At 34.9% G+C, this 23,514-nt stretch overlaps 1 protein-coding gene across 3 annotated transcripts in view; it reads left to right on the top strand.

Annotated features, from left to right (window-relative positions):
• The window catches only part of LOC145666436 (retinaldehyde-binding protein 1-like), a 53,775-nt gene that overhangs the window by 18,464 nt on the left and 11,797 nt on the right, over positions 1-23,514 (top strand). For all 3 annotated transcript variants that reach the window (XM_081733662.1, XM_081733659.1, XM_081733658.1), the window contains exons 2-4: positions 1,879-2,037; positions 11,484-11,575; positions 18,620-18,773. In XM_081733662.1, the coding sequence (XP_081589788.1) occupies positions 1,890-2,037; positions 11,484-11,575; positions 18,620-18,773 (394 nt within the window). In that variant the 5' untranslated portion in view covers positions 1,879-1,889. The remainder of the gene's footprint in view (positions 1-1,878; positions 2,038-11,483; positions 11,576-18,619; positions 18,774-23,514) is intronic.

Below are 23,514 nucleotides of genomic sequence, written 5' to 3'. Positions count from 1 at the left end.
AACTAACTAATGTTAATGAATAATTTTAAAAGTACAAAACCTTTTAGAAGGTGGTTTCATTTTGAGTTTAGGGTCCCTTTCAGCAGCGAGGCTATATGAGATGTATACCTACTACAGCTTAACGTGAGATCCGAACCATATGAGCTCCCGCCAGGAATCGAATTCGAGTTTTCCACATGTCAAATGTAAGTACGCTAGCCGCTCAGCCACAGAGAACCTTTTCTAAGAAAGTAAATTAAGGCGGATTTTCATCCAAGTGTCCGTTGCGTTCTTTGCTTGCGATGTGACTGAATAGACATTGAGAAAGTTGTTTAGGTACGGTTCTACGTGTAACACAACTTTCTGTTGGCTACATATCGAAGTCGCAAGCAAAGAACGTACTGGGCGCTTGCATGAAAATCCGACATTAGAAAGTATCTATAAACTGCTACTAAATTCTACACCAGGGCCGTGGCCTGGGAGGAGGGCCAGCGGGACGACAGCCCCGGGCGCCGAAGTAAGGGGGGCGAAAAATTCGGGAGAAAAAAGGAAGAAAAATAGGAAAAATTGCTTGGAATATATGTATGGGGGCGCCGTCGTATACTCTCGCCCCGGGCGCTGATTTTCCACGGCACGGCCCTGTTCTACACCAGTATTAGCGGAGACCCGTAGTTAGGGGTGGCCAGGGAAGTTTTTAGTTAGATAAATAGATGACAAGAAAAATAATCAGTGAAGAAAAAAGTGAACTCAAATTAGCCTCTTCACAATACAAGAAAAAGGACGTCAGCCTTACATTAGGGTTCTAGCTATGAACCTTTACTAGTGTATAATGTAATTGTCCCAAGACGAGACACATTTTGTATGAAGCGATAAAGCTGAGCAAAGTAAGATTGAGGTTAAATCCTTATGAGTAGTTTTCAACAAAACACATTTTTATGGTGCTAAAGAAAAGTATGTCATTCGTAGCCAACAGAATACAATCTCAGAAATGTGTTACCTATTAAAGAGACAGGCTCTAAAAATATACTCCCTTCATGTCATTCATTATTATTATGGTTAATGAAACTGAACTACTAGCTGTCTCCAACCACTTTTTTTCTTTTTATGTGCCATTCAAATTTCTTCACATTAAAAGTCCTAGGCGTTTTTTAAATAACATTTACTATGCTAAGGGACAGCATTTATGGCGTTTCAAGGTGGCGCTCCGAGTTTCCTTATAAACGCTGTTAGCAAATGAAAGGACTCTGATGTTGCCACGTCTTGCAGGCACCTTGTTTTAAACCAGAGAACGCGATGTATCTGGTAATTGCTTATGATGTAGTGCTCCTGCTTATCCACATCCTTTTCACCAAATGGCAACGTCGCATCCCCACAATCCTCATTTCATTCGCCCTGTCTCACACGTTAATTCATTTTATAATTATTATGCATATAGCTAACTTTCCAAGTTCTTTGTGTTGTTTGTTGTTACTGAGTTAGAAAACATGAGAAAAGATGCAAGGAGTTTCAATCGTCTTCTTCTTCTTCATCTTCATCTTTGTCATATTATTATTATTATTATTATTATTATTATTATTATTATTATTATTATTATTATTATTATTATTATTATTATTATTATTATTATTATTATTATAGGGTTACAAACTTTAAAGGCATACGGTATTTAATAGGAAAAATGAATGGAAAAAAGAAGATAAAATAGAGCCAAAAAGAGTACTATTTTCTTTAACTTTTTGACAACTCATCATTTGTCTAATTGAAAAGAATACGTATAACTTCTTACATCTTTTAATATGTATTGATAATTAGACATACATGCAGACACAAAGGTGTATTTATGTATCTATCTATCTATCTCTATATTTTTATAAACGTTATTTGTTTATATATTTTTAGGCTAAGCGACCATGGACCAGTACATAACAAGTGTCTATTCGGACAGAAAATATCAGTATTACCTACCAAACGATTGGAAAATCAAAGCGCAGAATGAGCTGCAAGAAAATCCAGCGACAGTTCGAGAAGCAATCAGAACCTTCAGAGAAAAAGTTCAAAGTAAGGATTTTTATGGCTACTTAAGGCCTTTGGTTTATATAAGTAATCTGCTCGCACTTACTGATAATATGTATTATTATTGTTAAGAAGAACTTGCGTTATTATACCTTTACTGTTTCATGAAAAGGAGAATGCATGGTAGCTCAGTGGTAGAGCGCTTACCTCTGGTACGGAGGCCTCTAATTCGATCCCCGACCAAGTAAGTTTGTCGAGGACAACATCGTGTCCTTGGGTTTTCTCGGAGAACTTCGGCTTCCTGTTATATTTTTTGTTTCATGAAAATAAATCTTTTTAATTTGACGTCCAACATTTATAGCCATGGAGATTAAAGGTAGGGTGCGCATATTAGCAAGCAGTGGCGTACATAAGGGGACTACTTGGTTCCCCTCTTCTGCAAAGGTATTGTAGAATAATAAATTTTTGATATATTAAGTATGAAAATTAAAATGGGGCGTGTCTTGGGCAAAAAGGATTTGTGTTCCAACTTCCAAAGTTTATCAACACATATTGTTAATATTATTATTACAGCCCGGATATTTATATTAACATGCAGAAAGGTATGGAAAGTATTTTTTCTTTCCGACGGACTATAAGGGTTCGATTGAGACGCATATATTAGCGCATATAAGTGCATATCTTCAGTGAATTTCGATGTGCATGCATATTTCACAAACTTTGCAGGATACTGCATATTTCCAAATTTTATTGCTGCATACTTCAGAGTATATCACAAGAAAATAAGTTCTATTTAAAGTGAACTGGATCACTATAAACGCACATACAGATTTTTTTTTTAAATAGCGTTGAGTTTGTTGCTCATAATCCTAGGTAAATTCACTTACGATTGCTTTTGCATTCATGTTTTCGACATGCACTAGTGACTTCTGCTGATGTAGAAAGGAACTTTTCGATCTACTAAACGTTTCTCACTAGTGCAACACTAGTAGAATTAAGGAAGATGTTCATAGTTAATTGCAACAGAGGTCATTTAGGTATTGAAAGAAATTGAAAGTTTATTTGTTTAAAATTTTAATGCAAATTTTAGTGCATATTTTATATATTTTAGTGCATATTTGCATGCATGTTTCGGGTTTTGTTTGTGCATGGAAATCCGGGCTCTAATTATTATTTATAATAATACCAGCGATATGAGCTCGTGTGCTTGAAATTCTCTTTAACGAAATTCTGTGTACGCTACTGATTGTAAGTGAACGATGAAGAACTAACCGAGAGAGCATAGCCGAATGGTCAGCTTTCGTAAATTTTGTTATTAGTAGAGATATCATGGGGCATAAATGGGAGCATACAGAGTATACACGCCTAATATTTTTATAGTCTAGCCTCACCTTACATTTACGAAAGAACAACCGTATACAAGGTGGGTATACACTATAGTTTTTTTTTTTTTTAAGATGGTCGAGTGTATACCTACCAAAAGATTCTGGCATTACATCGCTGGTAATTGGGAATATCCATATTCAATCCCCATATCGAGCATCCTGACTGAGACTATTCTAAGGTTTCCCATTAGTTTTACCACACGAATACCCAAAAGTTACTTCGGGGGCGCGGTGGCTCAGTGGTAGAGCGTTCACCTCCGGTGCTTGGGGTCCCTGGTTCGATCCAAACTCGCGCCGTGTGGACTTTGTGGTGGGTTTTCTCGGGGTTCTCCCGTTTCCTCCCACTTCTTTCATTCCACCATTTCATTCATTTCTCATCTTCACCGTCTCCTTTAGCCTAACCGGCATCAGCGTGGGACGTAAAACTTAAAGATTTCATTTTCATTTTCATTTTTTTCCAAAAGTTACTTCGCGTCCTTTCATGGTGAAGTGGCTAAATCGGGCGGTCCTGGGATCGATCCCTAGTGAAGAATTTGCTCTGGTAGAAACCTGAGTCGTGGTACTGTAAGGCCGACCGCTGACCAGAGGACAGGATAGGCGAGCTGAAGTAAAGTACTATGAGAAATGCAACAAAGCTTCTTACCGCATATTCACTGAAGTATGTATCTCTTGACAAAAGGACTCTGCAACGTTTGATTGAGACACACGGTCAATGCATTCAGGAGTCTCTCTGTACATCCTCTCATGCCTCACGATATCACAGTTGGGCTGTTCTGCCTCTGGTTAGTGTGTGACCGGCTTAAAAGCTAAGTCCTGTCTCATACAGCCTCGGTGTTGAAAGGGAGGTTAAACTCAAAGCAAAGAACGGAATGGTAGTTTTAACTCTCGGCACTGACTAGTTCTTGTTTTGTAAGAATTGTACGGGCATCAGAGATTACGCTTCTTTCTCTCGAGTACCGGTAATTGATGTCTAGGGATCAGAAAGTTTCAAGAGCATCATTGGAAGAGCAATCCAGCCTGAAAGTAATATAAAAGTACTGTTAAACTATATTTTCGTTTCCTGTTCACTTTTTCACGAAGTAGACCGTTTCTCCGCTAAAGCACCCCGAAAATACCACACGCAGGCGGTTATACCCTCTTTTTCGCAGATAAATTTTTTACTTTCTCTATTTTACACTATCTTCGATGGTCTACGGCAGTAATGCCCAATTTATGATCAGGAAAATATAAGAACCATACTTTCCACCCCTCCCTCATACTTCCGACGCGATAGTTCCTGGAATGCGCGTAAGTCATGCATTTTCTGAAGCCTTGTTCTATTCTGTGTTTCTGCTTTATGTTTCATATGTGTAACACAATTATTACCTGAGCTACGTAGCCCTACATAGCTGCAGTAAACTTACATGAAATCTGTATTTTTGTAAAACTCGGCCGGCGCTTGCTAACCGAAAAGTTAAAAAAAAAAAAATATTTTTCTATTACCCGTGGAGTTAAAGAAAAAGGAATCATTCATACATTTTTAAAAGTTATATTCGTATGCTGGATGAAACATACTAATGGGCAATTTGAATTTCTCGGAAGAAAAATAATTCTAAAACTAGCATAAAAACAAGTCGAGAATAGGAAGGATTAATTCGTACTAGCTGTTTAAAAAACTGCATTTTTCACATAAGAATAAAAGATTCTTTAGATAACAAGTTAAACTTCAGTTATTTGAGGCCTTATTAAATCGCTTTTAGCAACATGAAACAAATTTGGATTTACAGGAACATGTGTTGCGGTAATTATCTAACTTCCTTTAACAGTATTATTGTGAAATTCCAAGTAAAATGCACAGAAATCAAATAAAGGGTACGATGTGCCATCTACGAAGTTCTAATGGAAAATTATTCTATTCATTGGCAAACAAAAGCAAAACTATATGAAATTATACTGCATTTTTTTGCCATTTTCATCCATTGTCATTATTCTATAATTTTATAAAGACTACATATGTTATTGGTTGCAGAATTATTTGCTTTATTATCAACCTCCCCCTCCCCCCCAAAAAAAACTGTTCTGGTTTCACAATTTCTAGTAAACAGACTGAATGAAGCTTATTATTCATGATGTGCGTAATTTAGGAAATATTGATTCAAGCATTTAAATAAACATTGGATTAATTACGGAAACATTGCAAATATTTAAACTTTTTCTTTTTATTGTATCTGCTTGTCGATATGAGTATTTGCATTATATATGCACGTGTAAATCAATATTTGGTAATTACAACTTTAACATTTGGTATCACACTTGCAAGATGTAATTTGATAGTATTGTGCAAATACACAAGATCAGCGATCCTTGTATAAGTGCTATACGGACAACTGGTTGCGTTGATATTCCAAGCCATAACTGGCCATCACCAACGCAATAGATTGACTAAGTTCCTATTTTCACTAAGCGTATTATGAAAGTGGCGAATCAAGAAAGACGATTTTGGAAAAGAAAACACATGTATAGTATGCATTTAAGGTTAGTTTAAAGTGACAAGTTTTGCCGATAGATGTCACTACAGTCTTCGTATATATATCTCATGTATTTTTTACCTTTCACGAAAATTCACGATTTTTCTTACAAATTTCAACCTAGAGATTTCAAATTTTTCGAGAAGGAACTTCATAACCTATCGAAGACAACAATCCGTGCCGATTTTGTATTCTTCGGTGTTGAAATGGCTTGTTTGCTGAAAAGGATATCCAAACCTTTAACAATATAACTCTTTCAACAATGAAGAAGATTCAAAACAAGAAATCGGCACGGATTGTTGCCTTCGATAGGTTATGAAATTCCTTCACCAAAAATTTGAAGTCTCTAGGTTGAAATTTGTAAGAGAAATTGTAATTTTTTTGTGAAAGGTAAAAAATACATGAGAGAGATACGAAGACTGTAATGACATCTATTGCCGAAACTTGTCCCTTTACACCAACCTTAAATAAATGAAGGTGTTGGAAGGCAGGGAGAGTCCTTTAGTTCTGCTTCTTTCTTCTTCTTAAGGGCCGCGGTGGCTCAGTGGTAGAGCGTTCACCTCTGGTGCTTGGGGTCCCGGATTCGATCCCCGCCAAGTGAACTTTATGGTGGACAAACACCGTGTGCATGAGTGTCCTCGGGGTTCTCCCATTTCCTCCCGCATTCTCCATTCCACCATTTCATTCATTCATTTCTCATCATCACCGTTTCCTTTACCCTCGCATAGCCGTGGAACTTAAGACAAAGATTTCATTTCTTTCTACTTCTTCTCCTTTAAATAAGAATTTCAAATCAAAGAGAGAGAGAAAAAATATTTTTTGAAGTGTTATACATTGTTCACGTGACTGGTTTTATACTTCAATCTGTTTGTGCCTTAATGTGCAAACCTCACTCATAGGGATTCTTAAGTCAAATGAGCCACTAAAAGACGCGCACACATATTTTTTTTTTGGGGGGGGGGAGAGGTCCAAGGTTTGAGGGTTGGGGATCTAATACTGCAAGCCACTATGTCTAGGTAGTACTGAACTAGTATTAGTCTGCACCCAACAAGACAACAGTAATTAAGAACTAATTGTAAAGTACTTTGACTTATATTTACATGAAAATAAAAACGATAGAACTTTTTTTTTAAAGAAATAGTACAGATGAAGTGTAAAATAAAAAAAATGAATTGAAACCTTTAAGTTTTACGTCCCAGAGTTATGTCAACTAGGCTAAGGGAGATGGTGATGATGAAATGGTGGAATAAAGAGAGTGGGAGGAAACGGAGGAACCCCAAAAAAACCCACGCACACAGTGTTTGACCACCACCAATCTCATTTTGTTCGAGCTGGGATCGAACCAAAGACCCACTACTTTGCTATAATTTTACAAAGTGCACAAATGTATGCTGAGTTAGGAAGATTTTTTTTGGGGGGGGGGGTCCGGACGTGGTAGACCTCCACATGGAAGCGCCTCTGGCCACTAACAAATTCAGACCCTTGCTGTCTGCAGCCTACACAATGAAGCATGGAGAGATCGTGTGCTTAGAAATCATCATCCACAAAGAACGAAAACGTGTTATATGAATCATGAAGATGACAGGAGTGAAGGATTTTGCTACGAAAATAAAGGCATTGAAGTGGCATTGGGCCGGACATACTATAAGTATTGGAACTAGAAAAGTTGTTAGATAAAAACAAACCTTGACTGAACACTAATAGACAAGAAATGATCTAGGAAATGTCCTTATACAAGGTGGTGTGACGAAACCAAGAAACACTACGGAGTAATATGGAAAATAAGTGCCTAAATAGTTGGAAAGATCGTCAATCTGCAGTGATTTAAGTCCACAAATTGATAAGTACTATATTTTACTGTAAATATATAAAATATCTAAACCAGGAGTGACAAACTGGCGCCCTGGCAATCAATCAATCTTGTATGCAGGGCCGGATTAACACACACTGGTGCCCTAGCCTATACTTCCGAAACCGCCCCTCCAAAGAAAAAGAAGAAAAACTAATGTAATTTCAAATATATTTCTGCTAGTTGGTGGTGTCGACTAGGTGACAAGGTTTTCTCGTCTGATCTCGATTCTCACGGAATTCTTTCTCTTTTAGTCTCATCTAATCTCGATTCTCACGTAATTCTTTCCCGTCTCGTCTCGATTCTTGGCAAGCTTTTCTTGATTCTCGGCTTTGTGAAACTTATGTCCAAAATTTGTCCCTTTTTTTCTTCTAAATTTCATCTTTTAGTTTATCAGAATCCTTTTTCGTCACGAGAGGTCCACAAAGGGTGTGATATAACAACATTTAAACCATATTTAGGCCTATTATTGGAGAATATTGTGTGGTGACTTACGTATCTTTAAACATTGATAAATGCTCTTCATTGTATTTGTACGCTCATTTTATCAATTTATAGTTTCTTTTACTGTGGACCATATATCACTAAAACAAAATAGAAATAATAAAAAGCCTATGAACAATGATTCTATTAAAATATCGATATGTAACAGTTTCATAAATTATAAAAACTTGTGTGCTCAGAGGCTGTGTATTGTTTCTATTTTAAATTACTAAAGCAAATCGAAACATGAACCAAACAGTAAAACAGTGTTTAAGATTATGATTTGATGAACTTGTTTTACGCACGAAACTCGTGAAATTTCCCAATCCTGATTAAATATAGACTAATTACTGAACAACGCAAGCCAATTTATTATTATAAAACTGATATCTTGTGACAGCAGCACCAACTAACCACTTGGCTTCATCAGGCATTATCTCCGATGAAGTGAAGACATTATTTCTGAAGATATAATATATAATAGGTTATTAGTATATATTACATTATCGATTATCGTTTATTAGTATATATTATCATTCATCGTCTATTAGTATATATTATCTATTATCGCCTATTAATATATATTATCAATTATCGCCTATTATTATCTATTATATTATCGATTATCGCTTATTATTATCTATTATATTATCAATTATCGTTTATTATCGAATATATATTATCATTCATCGCCTATTAGTATATATTATATTATCTATTATCGCCTATTAATATATATTATCAATTATCGCCTATTATTATCTATTATATTATCGATTATCGCTTATTATTATCTATATATTATCGATTATCGCTTATTAGTATATATTATATTATCAATTATCGCCTATTAATATATACTTTCGATTATCGCCTATTAGTATATATTATATTATTGATTATAGCCTATAAATATATTATATTATCGATTATAGCCTATAAATATATTATATTATCGATTATCGCCTTTTATATGTTATATCTTGAGAAATGGTATCTTCAATTTATTGGAGATAGTGCCTGATGAAGCTAAGTGGTTAGTTGACAAAACTTCACAAGATATTAGTTTTGTAATAATAAATTGGTTTGCTTTGCTCAGCGATTGGTCTATATTTATTCAGAGTAATAAATTTCACGATCAAATCATATCTCGAACACTATTTTACTTTTTGCTTCATGTCAGCTTTGCTGTACTAATTCAAAATAAAAATAATACACAGCCTCTGAGCAAAGCGCAATGTTTCTATACAAAAGGCAAAACTGCTATAATAGAGCATTTCATGACTAGTCTCGAATTTAAATAGACGCTTCTCGTCTCAATTTTCCAGATGAAACAAGACGAGAAATTTCATATTTCGTGTGCAAAAATAATGCTGTTTTTTCTGTTAAGAATTTTTTATGTCTTGATCTAACTTTTATAGTTAAGTGTCTTCATCCCGGCGAAATTAAAATACCGCTAATTTTACAGTAATTATGTGATATTTTCAAATAGATAAAAGATAATTGAACTGTGGAACAAGAGCGCCCTAGACAATATTATTTTACATAACAAACCGTTATCACGACTCACTTATCTGCTTTCGATTTCGAGCCATTTTGAAAATTGGCATTTATTTTCGCGTTTCTAAACAGCTGAAAACGGAAAGCCACTAGGTGACTTGTGATAACGGTACCTCACGCAAAATAATATTGTCTAGGGCGCTCTTGTTCCATATTTCAATTATCTTTTATCTATTTGAAGATATCACATAATTACTGTAAAATTAGCGGTATTTTAATTTCGCCGGGATGAAGACTCTTAAGCCTAGTTTTAGGATATCAGAAATTTACAAATGAAATGGATTTTTTAAAAAGTTACAAGAATTATGCGAATAAACATAAAGGAAGTAATAAAACGCACTAACAAAAAGAAGGAAGTCAAACAATATTCATATCAGAAGCTTTTTTTTTCTTCTTCACTTCTTGTTGGGCAATTCTTTCAATTAAATCGTTTGAAATCCCTGGATGTAATCGAAACAGATTCAACAGCCAGTTCAACCGACCATCGTTGATTGTAGCTTTCTGCTTTTCTTTTATTCTCGTCAATTGTCAAAACGATCGTTCTGGGGAAGAGTTAGTGACTGACATGAATAGGAAAAATCTCCAGAGTTAGGTGTAAAATTTGGGAATGTATTCTGAAGGTTTTGCAAAGTCTCATTGTTCAATACATTTTATACACACCAGCATCAATCGAAAAGGAAAAAAAGGAATTATAATTTGTAATGCAGAAACGTCCCCATGAGAAATTTCTAGTACACAATGAATTAATTGATTGATTCTTTAAAATATAAGTAGTGACGGAGAGGAAGCTTAATGTATTGTCATAGGCTGTAGCCTACTTAGCCTATAGGTGCTAATCCGGGCCCTGCTGCTGCAACCCATGAACACTGTAAGCAATTACGGTCACATTTACTGACCGATTGCTGTCAATTCTGGCTGCCAACTGATTACTCTGAAATTTACGGTATTACTATAAAATTTATCGTTATAGGCAGGGACGTACGCAGGAGTTTATTTCGGGAGGGTCTAAAGCGTTTTGAGGGGGGTCCAAATACAAGTTGAGGCTAAATTATATGAAAATTTCTAAAATTACCCCTAAAAGTAGATTACATTTACAAAAAAGTCGGGATTTCGGGGGTATCCGGACCCCCAGGACCCACCCCCTGCGTACGCCCCTGGTTATAGGCCATAAAAACGCCGTATTTATGCCCTATTACGATAACTTTAACACTAATACTGTAAACTTTAGGGTAATCAGTTGGCAGCCAGAATTGACGGAAATCGGTCAGTAAATGTGACCGTAATTGTTTACAGTGAAGTTGAATATTGCGGAAAAAGGAACAGTTGTAAATTGAATTGAAAACATTTCCTACGACAAAAAGGGATGAGCTATTATTTGTCGCAAAACTGTTATAGCATTACAAATTATTTCTTTAATGCGAATGTTTTGTTCTTGTGCATTTTAGGCGAATATTACATTGGGAATCGCGATGTAGACCAAATTACAAGTTACGACTCTCCATCCAAATTCCATTACAAGTAACGGTCCGTTTATTAATTTTAATACGGCCCGACAAAAGCAACATATTACATGTTTCTGATCTTGAGAATACATAAAATAGATATATTACAAAAATAATTCCAAACATATCATATATAACTGAAATGTTAATACGCTTCATGAAATGTAATTATCTTATAATAATGTTTCATTTTTGTCTTTTTCAGAAGTAGAAGATTTACGATCCCGCCTTGACGACTGCTTTCTTTTATCATTTCTACGTGTCAAAAAGTTTAACCAGGAGAAAGCACTCAGAGTGGTAAGTACTATAGAGCGTCCCACTCTTAGATTGCAGTACAGAGTAAATGGAGCACGCTGTTGCCACATTTCTTCCGTCGTATGTTTTCTTTCGAAGAAAGAACAAAAAAGACAGAGTGATGAGTCTGTAAATAAATCATTCTTAAATTCATATATTTTCAACTCTTTTGTCATTCCAATCTCGCAACTTCATTTAGAACGGAAATTGGAGGGTACGAAATAACAGTCTAACAATTGTGTGTTACAAGTTTTTTTTTTCTTTTTTTAATGATGGTTTATAAATCGTTGCAATGAAATTTTGATGGAAGCAATAGGAAATCGAGAGAACATATGAAACGAATAGAAAACATATGATTGAAATAAATGGCAGGCTAAACAGTTCTAAACACAAATTTCCTGCACGGATTGTGCGGCAAACTAAGGAATAGCAATGGGTAAGATACTGCTACTGAAGTTGGATAAGAGTAAAAAGTGGAGTAGGGTGATAGTGATAAGTGACGGGAAAATGTGAGATACGAGAACGCTCATTCGTCTGTGTACGCAAAATATTCGCTAATCCAATTCCGCTTGTCAAACAAGTTACATCATAAAGTATATTGTGAAGGCGGCTTCTCCCCACTTCCATTGTTTAAGACTGTATCATGAAGGACATGCTAGAGGATATGGTGGCAGAAAAAAGAGGGAGGGAACGAAAAGAGACTACAATTACTGGACGATATCAAAATAGAAAAATCATGCGTGAAGACGAAGTTAACCGAAGACCGTGGATCATGGAAGCCTCTGAGTTGCAGCAAGTGGTCTGCCAATAAAATACAATGATGATGATGATGACAAATGCAGAAATGGGAACTGAACCTCCCTAGTTTCTATACTCACTTCTGATACCTCAGACACACAGTATCAGTCTGGAAACAGAAGAAGAATGAAAATAAACCCCATTATATCCGTTCTAAACAAACGCGCAAGTTGTGACTTTAAATCACGTATAGTGACAGCCAACAAGATACAAATCATTGGGCGAGGAAACAAAACCAAACAGAATTATCAAACCCTGCTTCCTAAGGAAGCATAGGGGGGGGGGAGAGAGAATAAAGAGGCCTTTCATTCTGCTTTGTGAGCTCATAAAGTTATTTGTTATGAACGCTTTTTTCATTTTCATCTGTGTATTCAAAGTAAATAAGAGAAGTGGAATTGCAAACGAAACCAACTTTTATTGTCAAAATTGTCAGCATCTGAAACAGCATTAAGGACTACATGCGAACCATAAATGAATCAATTACAAACTAAAAACTTTTTATCACCAGGAATGAGGAGATTTATTATTAATAGATATTTGTCATATATATATATATATATATATATATATATATATATATATATATGTGTGTGTGTGTGTGTGTGTGTGTGTGTGTGTGCGCGCTTGCGTGCGTGCAACTCAAGGAAAACAAGCGAAGTAAGTAGTGGAACGTAAGATTGAGTGAAGTTGACGCAATGTTTATCGTAGGTGAGGTCCAAGATTCGATTTTGCGAATATGCTTCCGTTAAGCAGTAGATTCGTGCTCGCATAGCATCAACAGTAAACACTCATCGGTATAGCACAATACTCTACATCAGTAACTTTAAAACAAACATTATAAGGAAAATAGCATCGGCAAGATTTATCACTGCTTTTCTTCTGGTCAGATGCGCGCGCTTTGGAAAGTTGCCTAAGTCATAAAATCTAAATGAAGAAAGATATTGACTTGGGAATTGTTTTAAAAATAATTTCAATCTTTTCTCAATATTTTTCTCGCTTTGCACCCCCATCTAACCTGAAAAATAAAAAAGTTTCTCACTAGTCAACTTTTTAGATATTGCATTGCAATAGTATATGCACTTTCTCTTACATTTTATTTTTTATTTTAAAATTCAAAAAGCTTTTTTGAATGCAAACTTTTCCAACATTGGTACCAAGTATGGTGTTAACAGCTGTATAAGTTTCAACGTTGTATCTCTTAGAGTTCCGAGCTTATGATGTGATATATTTAACGCGACGTTAGAATTTGCCATTAGCAAGATTTCACTCTTTCAATTTATTTCAATACTTGAAAATTCTTCTCGATGTGAGAAAAACAGATTATTTGATAGAGAATACAATGTTCTACAATAATTTATTCATACCTAGTAAAATAAACTATTTCTAAAATTCAGGATAAGTTTGGCAACAATGGGCATAAGGAAAAGCATTGCCATTTACTCCTGTACTGCAATCTAAGGGTTCGACGCTCTATAGCAGAGCACAGGATATGAACCAAATCCTAATATTAACACATTGATTCACTTTCTATTCAAGCGTGTTCATCTCCTTACAGTTTACGACGCACCCTCTCAATTTTTTTCCCACTGATATCCGCCCCCAAGACATAGTGTTGATTTTAAATTTATACAATGGTTCTTAACTCCAACTCTCTTTCTCTTGTTTGGGGTCCCGGGTTCGATCCCAGCCCCCGCCAAGTGAACTTTGTGGTGGACAAACACCGTGTGTGTGGGTTTTCTCGGTGTTCTCCCGTTTCCTCCCACTTTCTTCATTCCACCATTTCATTCATCACTCATCATCACTGTCTCCTTTAGCCTCACCGGCATAACCGTGGGACGTAAAACTCAAGGATTTCTCTTTCTCACACACAGTCCTGATTCCAAAACAGTTGTTCCTCTCTAAATTAAACAGTTTGTATTAAACTTCCAAACTACGCTATGCAGAAGAATGGGAACTTTTTTTTTTTTTACTTTCATTTTAACGACTCACGATTATGTCCTTTGGGCTAAGAGAGACGGATGATTAACGTAAAAAAATGATGATGATGGAAAAATTGGTGGAATTGTAATGTAAGAGGAAAGTGAAGTACCCGAGAAAACCCACGGACACCATGTTGTCCACCACAAACTTCCGGGGATCAAACCAGAAACCCCACACAACAGAGGTAACCACTCTACCACTGAGTTCGGGCCACGATGGCTCGGTGGTAGAGCGTTCATCTCTGGTACACGGGGTCCTTGGTACAATTCCAGCTCGCGCCAAGTGAACTTTGTGATGGACAAACACCGTGTGCGTGTTTTTTTTTTTCAGGATTCTCCCATTCTTCCTAGTTTCTTCATTCCACCATTTCCTTCATTTCTCATCTATGAAAATAACATAAGGCAAAAATCTTCCTTGAGAATCGTACTTCATGAACACACCTCGTATTTAACTGACCTAATCTTTCCTATTTTCGCTTAATGAAAGCGCAGCCACATCTTTGTGGATCGGAAGGAAATAACACCTTGTTTTGAACTGAATTCTATTCTGATTTAATTAAAAAAATTAGTTATTTATCTCCTGATACGCTTTTACTTCGCAACAAACTGGGATCCAAGAACCGCGTGGTTGCGAAATGTAAGCGGATTTAAGCTTGGTATAAGGTGCAAACCTCTTACATATTTAAGACTGATCTAAGGGTGAGGGTACTATGCGGGTATCCAATTGCAGCTAAGTGAGAAAGATAGTGCTTTTAATTTTATTTTTAACAATTTCTTCTCTCGTGAGTGAAAACCATGTCTCCACTAACATCACGTTTGAACTATGATTAATGCTTGAACTAACGTACGTAACTATCTAACATCGAACCATCAATGCATCCGTTTCATAAACGTGACATTGCTAGCAACTGGCAAAATACAGTCTCCCTTTACCGTTATCTCGTAAATGACAGTATTAAAGGGGAGGTAATGTAATGGTTAGCCTATTTCTATACTGTTGTGCATCATTAATTTGAACTGTGTACTCTAAGAGGTCATGGCCATTGCACTCGATGAGTAACGTCTAAAGCCGTTCAAGGGTCCTCGTGATCACGTAATGAAAAACAGTTGTTACCACACGTTTCAGCTGAAAAAAAATACCGCAACCCAATGAAACCGTCTCTAGTTATCAAGATTGCGGGATGTTATTTATTATAAACTTATTTATTTGCTACACTATTGCAAAACCGTTTCCATATATATCCTTCGCAATCAATAGTACAAAATCAAATGTCAGCAAATCCACTGAATTCTTTACGATTTGTTTTTCTCTTTACTAAATAACAAGAGTAAAGAGCAATCCATTTATCTCTCATTTTAATTTGTGTAGCACGTTCGTATCAAAATGTACACTGTATTAAAGACAGGGGCGTAAATAAGGGCCTCGCAGACCCCGCATTTCGGGGGACCCAAGCCATAAGAGGGCCCCAACTCGTGAAGTGGGATGTAGAGAAGGGGCCCCTTTCCACGCTCTCTGCGGGGTGGACCCCAAGCCTTTAGTTACGCCTCTGATTAAAGAAGGAGGAAAGGTAAACGTCTAAAAACACGAGCCTGGCTGGCATATTCAGTCATCATTGAGCTCAACGTTTTGGCAAGAGCTCGTGTGAATAGCGATGGCGAGCCAGAACCTGCGTGAGCACAAGTTCCACTGAGATTCGTGAGCTTAAACATGGGAGTGTGCGATACCCTTTGAGGGTAGTGAGCCCGAGCCCTTAGCTAGTGTGTGCCCAAGTGAAGTTTTACTGGGCGTGAGTTACATACGAGCGAGCTTGATATTGTACAAATACCCAGCTGGGCAACAGTCCCAAACCACTACGCTGCACGCCGCGTGCTGGGCAAATCAGACGTTTATGGCGGCAATGGATTTGAGAAGGTGGACCGATCCCTTGGCTCTCCCCACAGAATCCTCGGATTTGATTCCGGACAGAATTTTTGGTAGACTTTCCAGACTTCTGAAACTCCAAACTGGGACATTTTTAATACCGATATTTTATCAAAAATTCTCAGCTTAAAAATACACATGCACAACGAAAATTCATAGAGCACGTTTTTCAAAATTTTAATATAAGATTTATTCTTACACACCACTAGAATTCAAACAAATTTACACTGCATAAATATTAGTATGCACGAAAACAGTACTTGATTTGTAGTAAATAATAACAATAATAATAATAATAATAATAATAATAATAATAATAATAATAATAATAATAATAATAATGCAGAGATCAGTCTCAGGTATTTTAGCCTCAAAATTTGTTGCTCAGTGGTCAAATTTGATGTTCTAATTTCTTAGGCAGTCCAATTTCTCTCAAGACTTGTTTCTGACGAAATGTATACATATGAAAAAAGAACACTATTTATCAAGACAAAATTTAACAACTAACTAGTTTATCTGCAAAACGAGGAGGAATGGTAAAACTACTGCACATTATTCAGACTTATCCTTTTCATTTGAATGAACCTTTCTTAAAAAGGACTCATTTAAAATATATATATATATATATATATATATATATATATATATATATATATATATATATATATATATACTGTATATATCAGAATTCACTGCAAGTCATTGAAAAAGTTTATTTTGCAAAGTGTTAGTTCTCTCACTGTTGACTCTTCCATTAAACTTCTCCATGGAAAAAGCGCTAGAAGTTGTTAAACAACATCGCGACTAAAAACTAAATTTCTCCGTCTGACCGGGAGTAAACACGAAACCGGCCGGAACACCGGGACGACCTCTCAAAACCGGGGTTGCCTCGGTCAAACTGGGATGTCTGGCAAGCCTACTTTCTGGCAGCCCATCCAATGAACCCAATGAAGGGAGTTTATTTCATCGCGTAAAAACAAAAGTTCGAAATGTGGCAGATTTGAGACGACGTATAAATCATACAGTTCAGCTTATAACGCCTCAAATCCTTTTAAATGTGTGCCAAATTTCGTTTTCATATATATCTAGAGATACAAATTGTGCTTATATACACTGAAAAAAAATTTTGTAATTAAATTGCCAAACATCAGTGTAAAATCATTTACTCCTTATTTTGTAAGTTGATATACATTTCCTTAGATTAAATTACAAAATTTATTGGGTTATTTTACAAATTTACAGTAAATTTATAAGAAAGTATGATATTTTTATTGATAAAAAATTTAATTTTACACCATTTCATATTAGTAGTTTTAATTTATAGGTGTAAATTGATTTACATAGAGGAGTGACAAATAGATTGCCACCGTTTTTGTGTAAATTTACCTATGAAATTTTTTACAATGTAGAGATTCACTAATAACAATTTCAGCTATTCTGCTAGGATTATGGACAGTTCATAAACACTTTTAATTACCTGTAACTAAGTGCGCACCCAGAAGTTTTTTTTTTTTTTTTTTTTTTTTTTTTTTGTTGGGGGGTCCAATACTACAAGCCACTACGTCTTGCACCCGAAAATAATATAAGTAGTTGTAAAATACATCCGCCTATATTCTGAGGGGAAAAAATGATAGAACTAGATTGTTTTTATAAGAGAAAAGAGCACAGATGAAATGTAAGATCAAATTCATGCTACATCTATAATTTCTCTGTTAAACAAGTATAGTTTTATTGAGAAAGTATACAAACAAATATATGCTGGATTAGAAAGTTTTGGGGGAGTGTCCGGACCCGGTAGACCCGCCGTGGGTGCGCCTCTGGCTATAACTGTAACTTGTAACATAATTTCGTTAAGGGTCTTCACTATAGCGAAATTAAATTACCGCTAATTTTACAGTTTTTCTGTAATATCTTCCAAACAAATACAAATATTCGAAAAAGAGAAACGTAGTGAACTAGACAATACGATTTTGCATGTGGTACCTTTAGCGCAATTCATCTATCTGCTTTTGGAATGCCGCTATTTACAGAACCCGCAAAAAATGCTAAATCTATCTACAGCTGCAAATCGAAAGCAGATGGATGACTTGTGATAACGGTATTACGTGCAAAATCGTATTGTCTAGTTTACTACGTTTCTGTTTTTCGAATATTTTTTATTTGTTTTGAAGATATTACAGAAAAGCTTTAAAATTAGCGGTAGTTTAATTTCGCTGTAGTGAACACCCTTAATAACATCTGGATGGGCGTTGAACAAGTCACTTGTTCTTTTCTTTTTGTATATACCTATAGCCCGGACATTCTGTATATACCACGTATTAACTATTATGATTTTTTTTTCATTTTCAGTTGAGAAGGCATTATGAACTCAGACAATCTTACCCCGAATACTTTGAACCGTTACTTCCGTGTGATGATAAGGACAACTTCTTCGACATGGAAATGTTCAAAGTTCTTAAGGATAAAGACTCTTTAGGCAGGACTGTTGCCATCATTAAATTAGGTGAGTGCTATAGAAAATTATGCTCGTAAAGATGGGGATGACGTTTTACCATTGAAATTGATTATAGTAATTCGGTACTGAAAGATAAATTAGAAATTTCAACAATATTCACTTTTTAAAAGAAGATTGTCGTGTTTTTCAGATTCTGTTTCGCTTTACTTTACGATAGATGATATCTCTTGTTAAGATGTTGAAAAGAAAACTGAAGTAGATGAGATTACAAGGGGTCACGATGCTTAAGAAAGAGCTTGAAAAGGATTTTACAGATGTAAAGTCTTCGAATATTGAAGAGACAATTGTAAAGACAAACGAATTCTGAGAGTTTGAATTTCGAATAATACTGTCAGCCTAAAGGATTGATCCCTAGATTTAGGGAATTTGTAATTGATTTCGCGATATTTGATTCTCAAAATACAGCGATTTGAATTTCTAATATTCTAAATATTTAAAAAGAAAATAAATTGTGCGTGTTGGGCAAAAAATGAGTGAACAAACTGTTACTAATAAAGACTAACTTTCTTAGGATACCACTGACTTTTGTAGATTGGTCACGAGATGAAAAAACACAAAATATTCGAGACGAGTTACAAGAAAACACTGGAATACAGGCTCTTCCAGTGGAAACAAATATACTTTCCGAGACGAGATGTCACTTTCACGAAAAATTTTCGAGACAAGACAAAGTTCTTCCAATAAAAACAGACACTTTCTGAGACGAGATATCACTTTTACGGGACCTTTTCGAGACAGACAAAGTTCTTCCAATGAAAACAATGAAAACAGATAGCTTTCCGAGACGAGGTGTGACTTTTACGAAACCTTTTCAAGACAACGAAAAGTTCTTCCAATAGAAAAAGATATATTTTCTGAGGCGATATATTAATCTCACGATATTTTTTCGAGACGACATTCCATCAACCTTTGTCTCATAGGTAGTCCCGATGTGATTGCTCACAAAAACCAAAATAGGGCATCAAGAAACGCCTTAATATATATATATATATATATATATATATATATATATATATATATATATATATATATATATATAGGTAAGGAACCACGCATCTTTGTTTAATAATTAGTACTAAATTATCGGGAATCAATAAAAGGAGAAAAAGGCTCGGTTAGAAAGTTGTTTAAGAAGATATTTTAGTATTATGCATATATGATAGAAAGTATAGTGGAAGGAAAAAAGAGGAAGAGGAACAAACATACAATTGATGAGCTATATTAAAGAAATTAATTGTGTCAAGATGAAGAGCTATCGGAGGATTCCTCTGTATATGGCATATTACCTGCCAGCAATGTCTGATCAATCGTTACGATGATGATGGTGATGATGACGGTTTAGTAATTATTGTATTGGCACGGCTAAATGTCTAAGTAAAACCTTGGAAGTACGGTAACTCAGTGGTTAGAGCGTTGACCTGTGGTATGACTGAGTCCCTGGTTCGATTCCTGGCCAAAAGAATTTGTGATTGACAAAATCGTATAGCTGTTTTTTTCGTAATTCTCCCGTTTCCTCTCACACTCTCATTCTACCAATTCTTTCATAATCATACACTTCCATTAATTACCCGTATGCTAAAAGGCTATGCGTGAAACATAAACCTAGAAATCTCATAGAATTTGAGTAATTGATAGATTTGAGGATGCGGTGAATTTAGTGTACAGTTTGATATTAAATATTTTTCATTCAATTTTAGAGTATATTTTTACATTTTCAAAAAATAACTTCAAAAATACAATATAGTACTATTTCCGTAACATAAATACGCATTAATAATTACGTTATTTTAGTTTAACACCTCACGATTATGCCCTTTAAGCTAAGGGAAACGAATGATTTAGATAGGTGAACGGAAAAATGGGCGGAATGAGAAAGTGGGAGGAAATGGGAATACCCCGAGAAAATTCACAGACACGATGTTGTCTACCACAAACTTACTTGGCCGGAAATCGAAACAGGACCCCACGCACCAGAGGTAAACGCTCTACCACTGAACCACTGTGTCCCCTAATCATAGAGTTCATCATACTGTCGACAGCTTAGTTATGTTATGTAATGTTATGTTATAAACCTCATTTTAGAATTATACCATTAATTTCCGATTTGGACTGGAATTAATTCAACTCAATATTTATATCGTAATTTATTTTTTCACTGCATCGTATACTATCTCCTGTTTATAATCCGATTAACAACCACGTGTAAATCCCATTATGGCGTCACTAAAACTATATAGCATTCATGTCTTTACAAACATATTTATAGACATTGCTCTAAGCATTAGGAATGGAATAATAGTATTAAATATAAATTCCATTAGAGTTCATCTGTTCTGCTGCACGGATAAATACATGCTTCTATGGGAGTATGGAAATGGACAAAGACAGGAGTAAAAGTGTATCTGAAAAGGTAGAGGGACGGTAGTTAGCGGCATGACATCACGCCGTCCCCCTGGTTATCTTTGCCCATTGTAATTATTTAAGAACTGGGGGACGCCGTACATATTTTATGTAGGTACTGGAACAGCGTTCCCCCGCGTTCCCCCTCACTTTTATCCCTGAACAAAGACAATACTAGTGGAAAGTCCCATCCGCAATGCTAACAAATTTCGCTTTTCATTTTATTTCTTTCGATCGATTATAGGAGACAAGAAAGTATGATGACTGTGGAAAAAAAAATCTAAATTGGATTCGTAGTTTCATCTATATTGACTTTAGGACTATTGCTGAAATAGTTAATAATTTTCTGACCAGAGTATATGCTTATTTATTAAACTTAAAATAAGTCGTAATAGTTTCAATAACTTAATGTTATCTTCATTAGACGTTAACTGGCAGCATTAAATTAATAATGTTGTATAATTTTAATTGTTTCTTTTTATAACTTTAAATTTTTAATATCTAACATTGTAGAAAAGGCAAAAAGCTTAAAAAAAACTTAAACAACATAGGTACGATGTGAGACTTAAAAGAGAAAATAACGCTATACATAAACATGTCAAAGAAACAGGACATGATATAGTTTGGGAAGGGGCCCACGGTCTAGAAAAAGAAAATAGAACAATAATAAGAAAATGGAAAGAAACGCGAAGGATTAAGAGAGAAAGAAAAGAAAGAATAAGGAACTGGACAAATGGACAAATGGACAATTCATGAATTATGGGACAGATTGTTAGAACGAATGGAAGGATATGAAAAATTATTAAGAGAAGCAATAAAAATAAAATTATATGATAGAACACGGAATTGAGAGGAAACTTCAAAATTAACCGATATTTAGAATAATTTATTAAAATACTACTACTACTACTACTACTACTACTACTAATAATAATAATAATAATAATAATAATAATAATAATAATAATAATAATAATAATAAGCCTTGATTTTATCAGAGAGGTAGGCAGACGCATATCTATCGTTTCTGAAGATGTTCGTCCATCATCCTTGTTAATACAACGTATATCCATTGCGGTCCAACGTGGCAACGTTTCGTTAGTTCTTGGTACGTTGCCGCCTGGAAGGGAATTGGAGGAGGTGTTTCTTTTCTAGTACAATAGAAACAAACGAACAATAGAATAATAAAAACAATATATCAACGCTCAGAGAAATTTAACAGTATTTTAGGTTTAAACTTTAAATGTTGTTCCATCCACTTGTAACATAATATTTATTTGAATTGCGTTTGCTCATTTTAAAAGTATTTTATGTATTTATATGATAAAAGATGTATAATATACTATATAATAGAAAAACCTTTCAATTAATTTTATGGAATGTGAAAAGACGTTTTGTTTGTTTAATATATTCTGTTTGTTTATACAGCTTTTCAACATCTAATAAAATATTTAACGATAATAATAATAATAATAATAATAATAATAAAAGAGAAGAATGAAAACAACAATGATTACAAAAATAATTTATATTAAAAATTTAAAATGAAATAATACTCGTAATTTATAACCATACCTGACTGTTACATATTAAAAATTTAAAATTACAAAATGAAAAAAAAATTATGCAACAATATTAATTTAATATTATGAAGATATTTCTGCCAGTTAACGTCTGATGAAGATAACGTTAAGTTATTGAAACTATTACAACTTATTTTAATTTTAATTTAAAGAAGTAAATACTCTGATAAGAAAAGTATTAATTATTTATGGATTAGTAGGATTCGTATGTTTCATGGGCCTGTATGCCTGTCTGTCAATGTAATGTACACAAGCCTACGGGTCACACCATTCAACAGATCTTGACCTTCCTTCCTTTCTTCCTTTTATCTTTTAAATAAGATTCTCCAGGGGCACTTTTTTAAAAAATTTTCTCACTACTTGTCCAGTAGCGTTTCTTGAAATTTTGCTTGAAGGATCAATAACATTGAGGGAAAAAATGCAGTGTCATGTTTCAAGTCCAAAATAAAAGGTTAAAGGTTAATGATAAAATAGTTATTAGTTTTACTAATTACTATTCTCTTATGATTTATTAAGATTATTTTTCTGAATATTGTTAACGGTGTAAACTAATACTAGGCTACGGTATTAGCAAACGGATTGTGGTAGATTCAGTGGTGCTATTCAGCCGGTTCGCACCGGCGAATTTAAAATATTTCAAGTTCGCAGAACTGCTTGTTATATCCAGATATAACCGCAAATTTTACCCGGTTATACCCAGGAAGAGTAAAGTTTAGTTTAACTATCTTTGTTTATAGAAATTCTCA

This window comes from Thermobia domestica, chromosome 12 (genome assembly GCF_964235325.1).
Source record: "Thermobia domestica chromosome 12, izTheDome1.hap1.1, whole genome shotgun sequence".
NCBI lineage: Eukaryota > Metazoa > Arthropoda > Insecta > Zygentoma > Lepismatidae > Thermobia > Thermobia domestica.
This window is presented reverse-complemented; position numbering and strand designations above follow the sequence as displayed.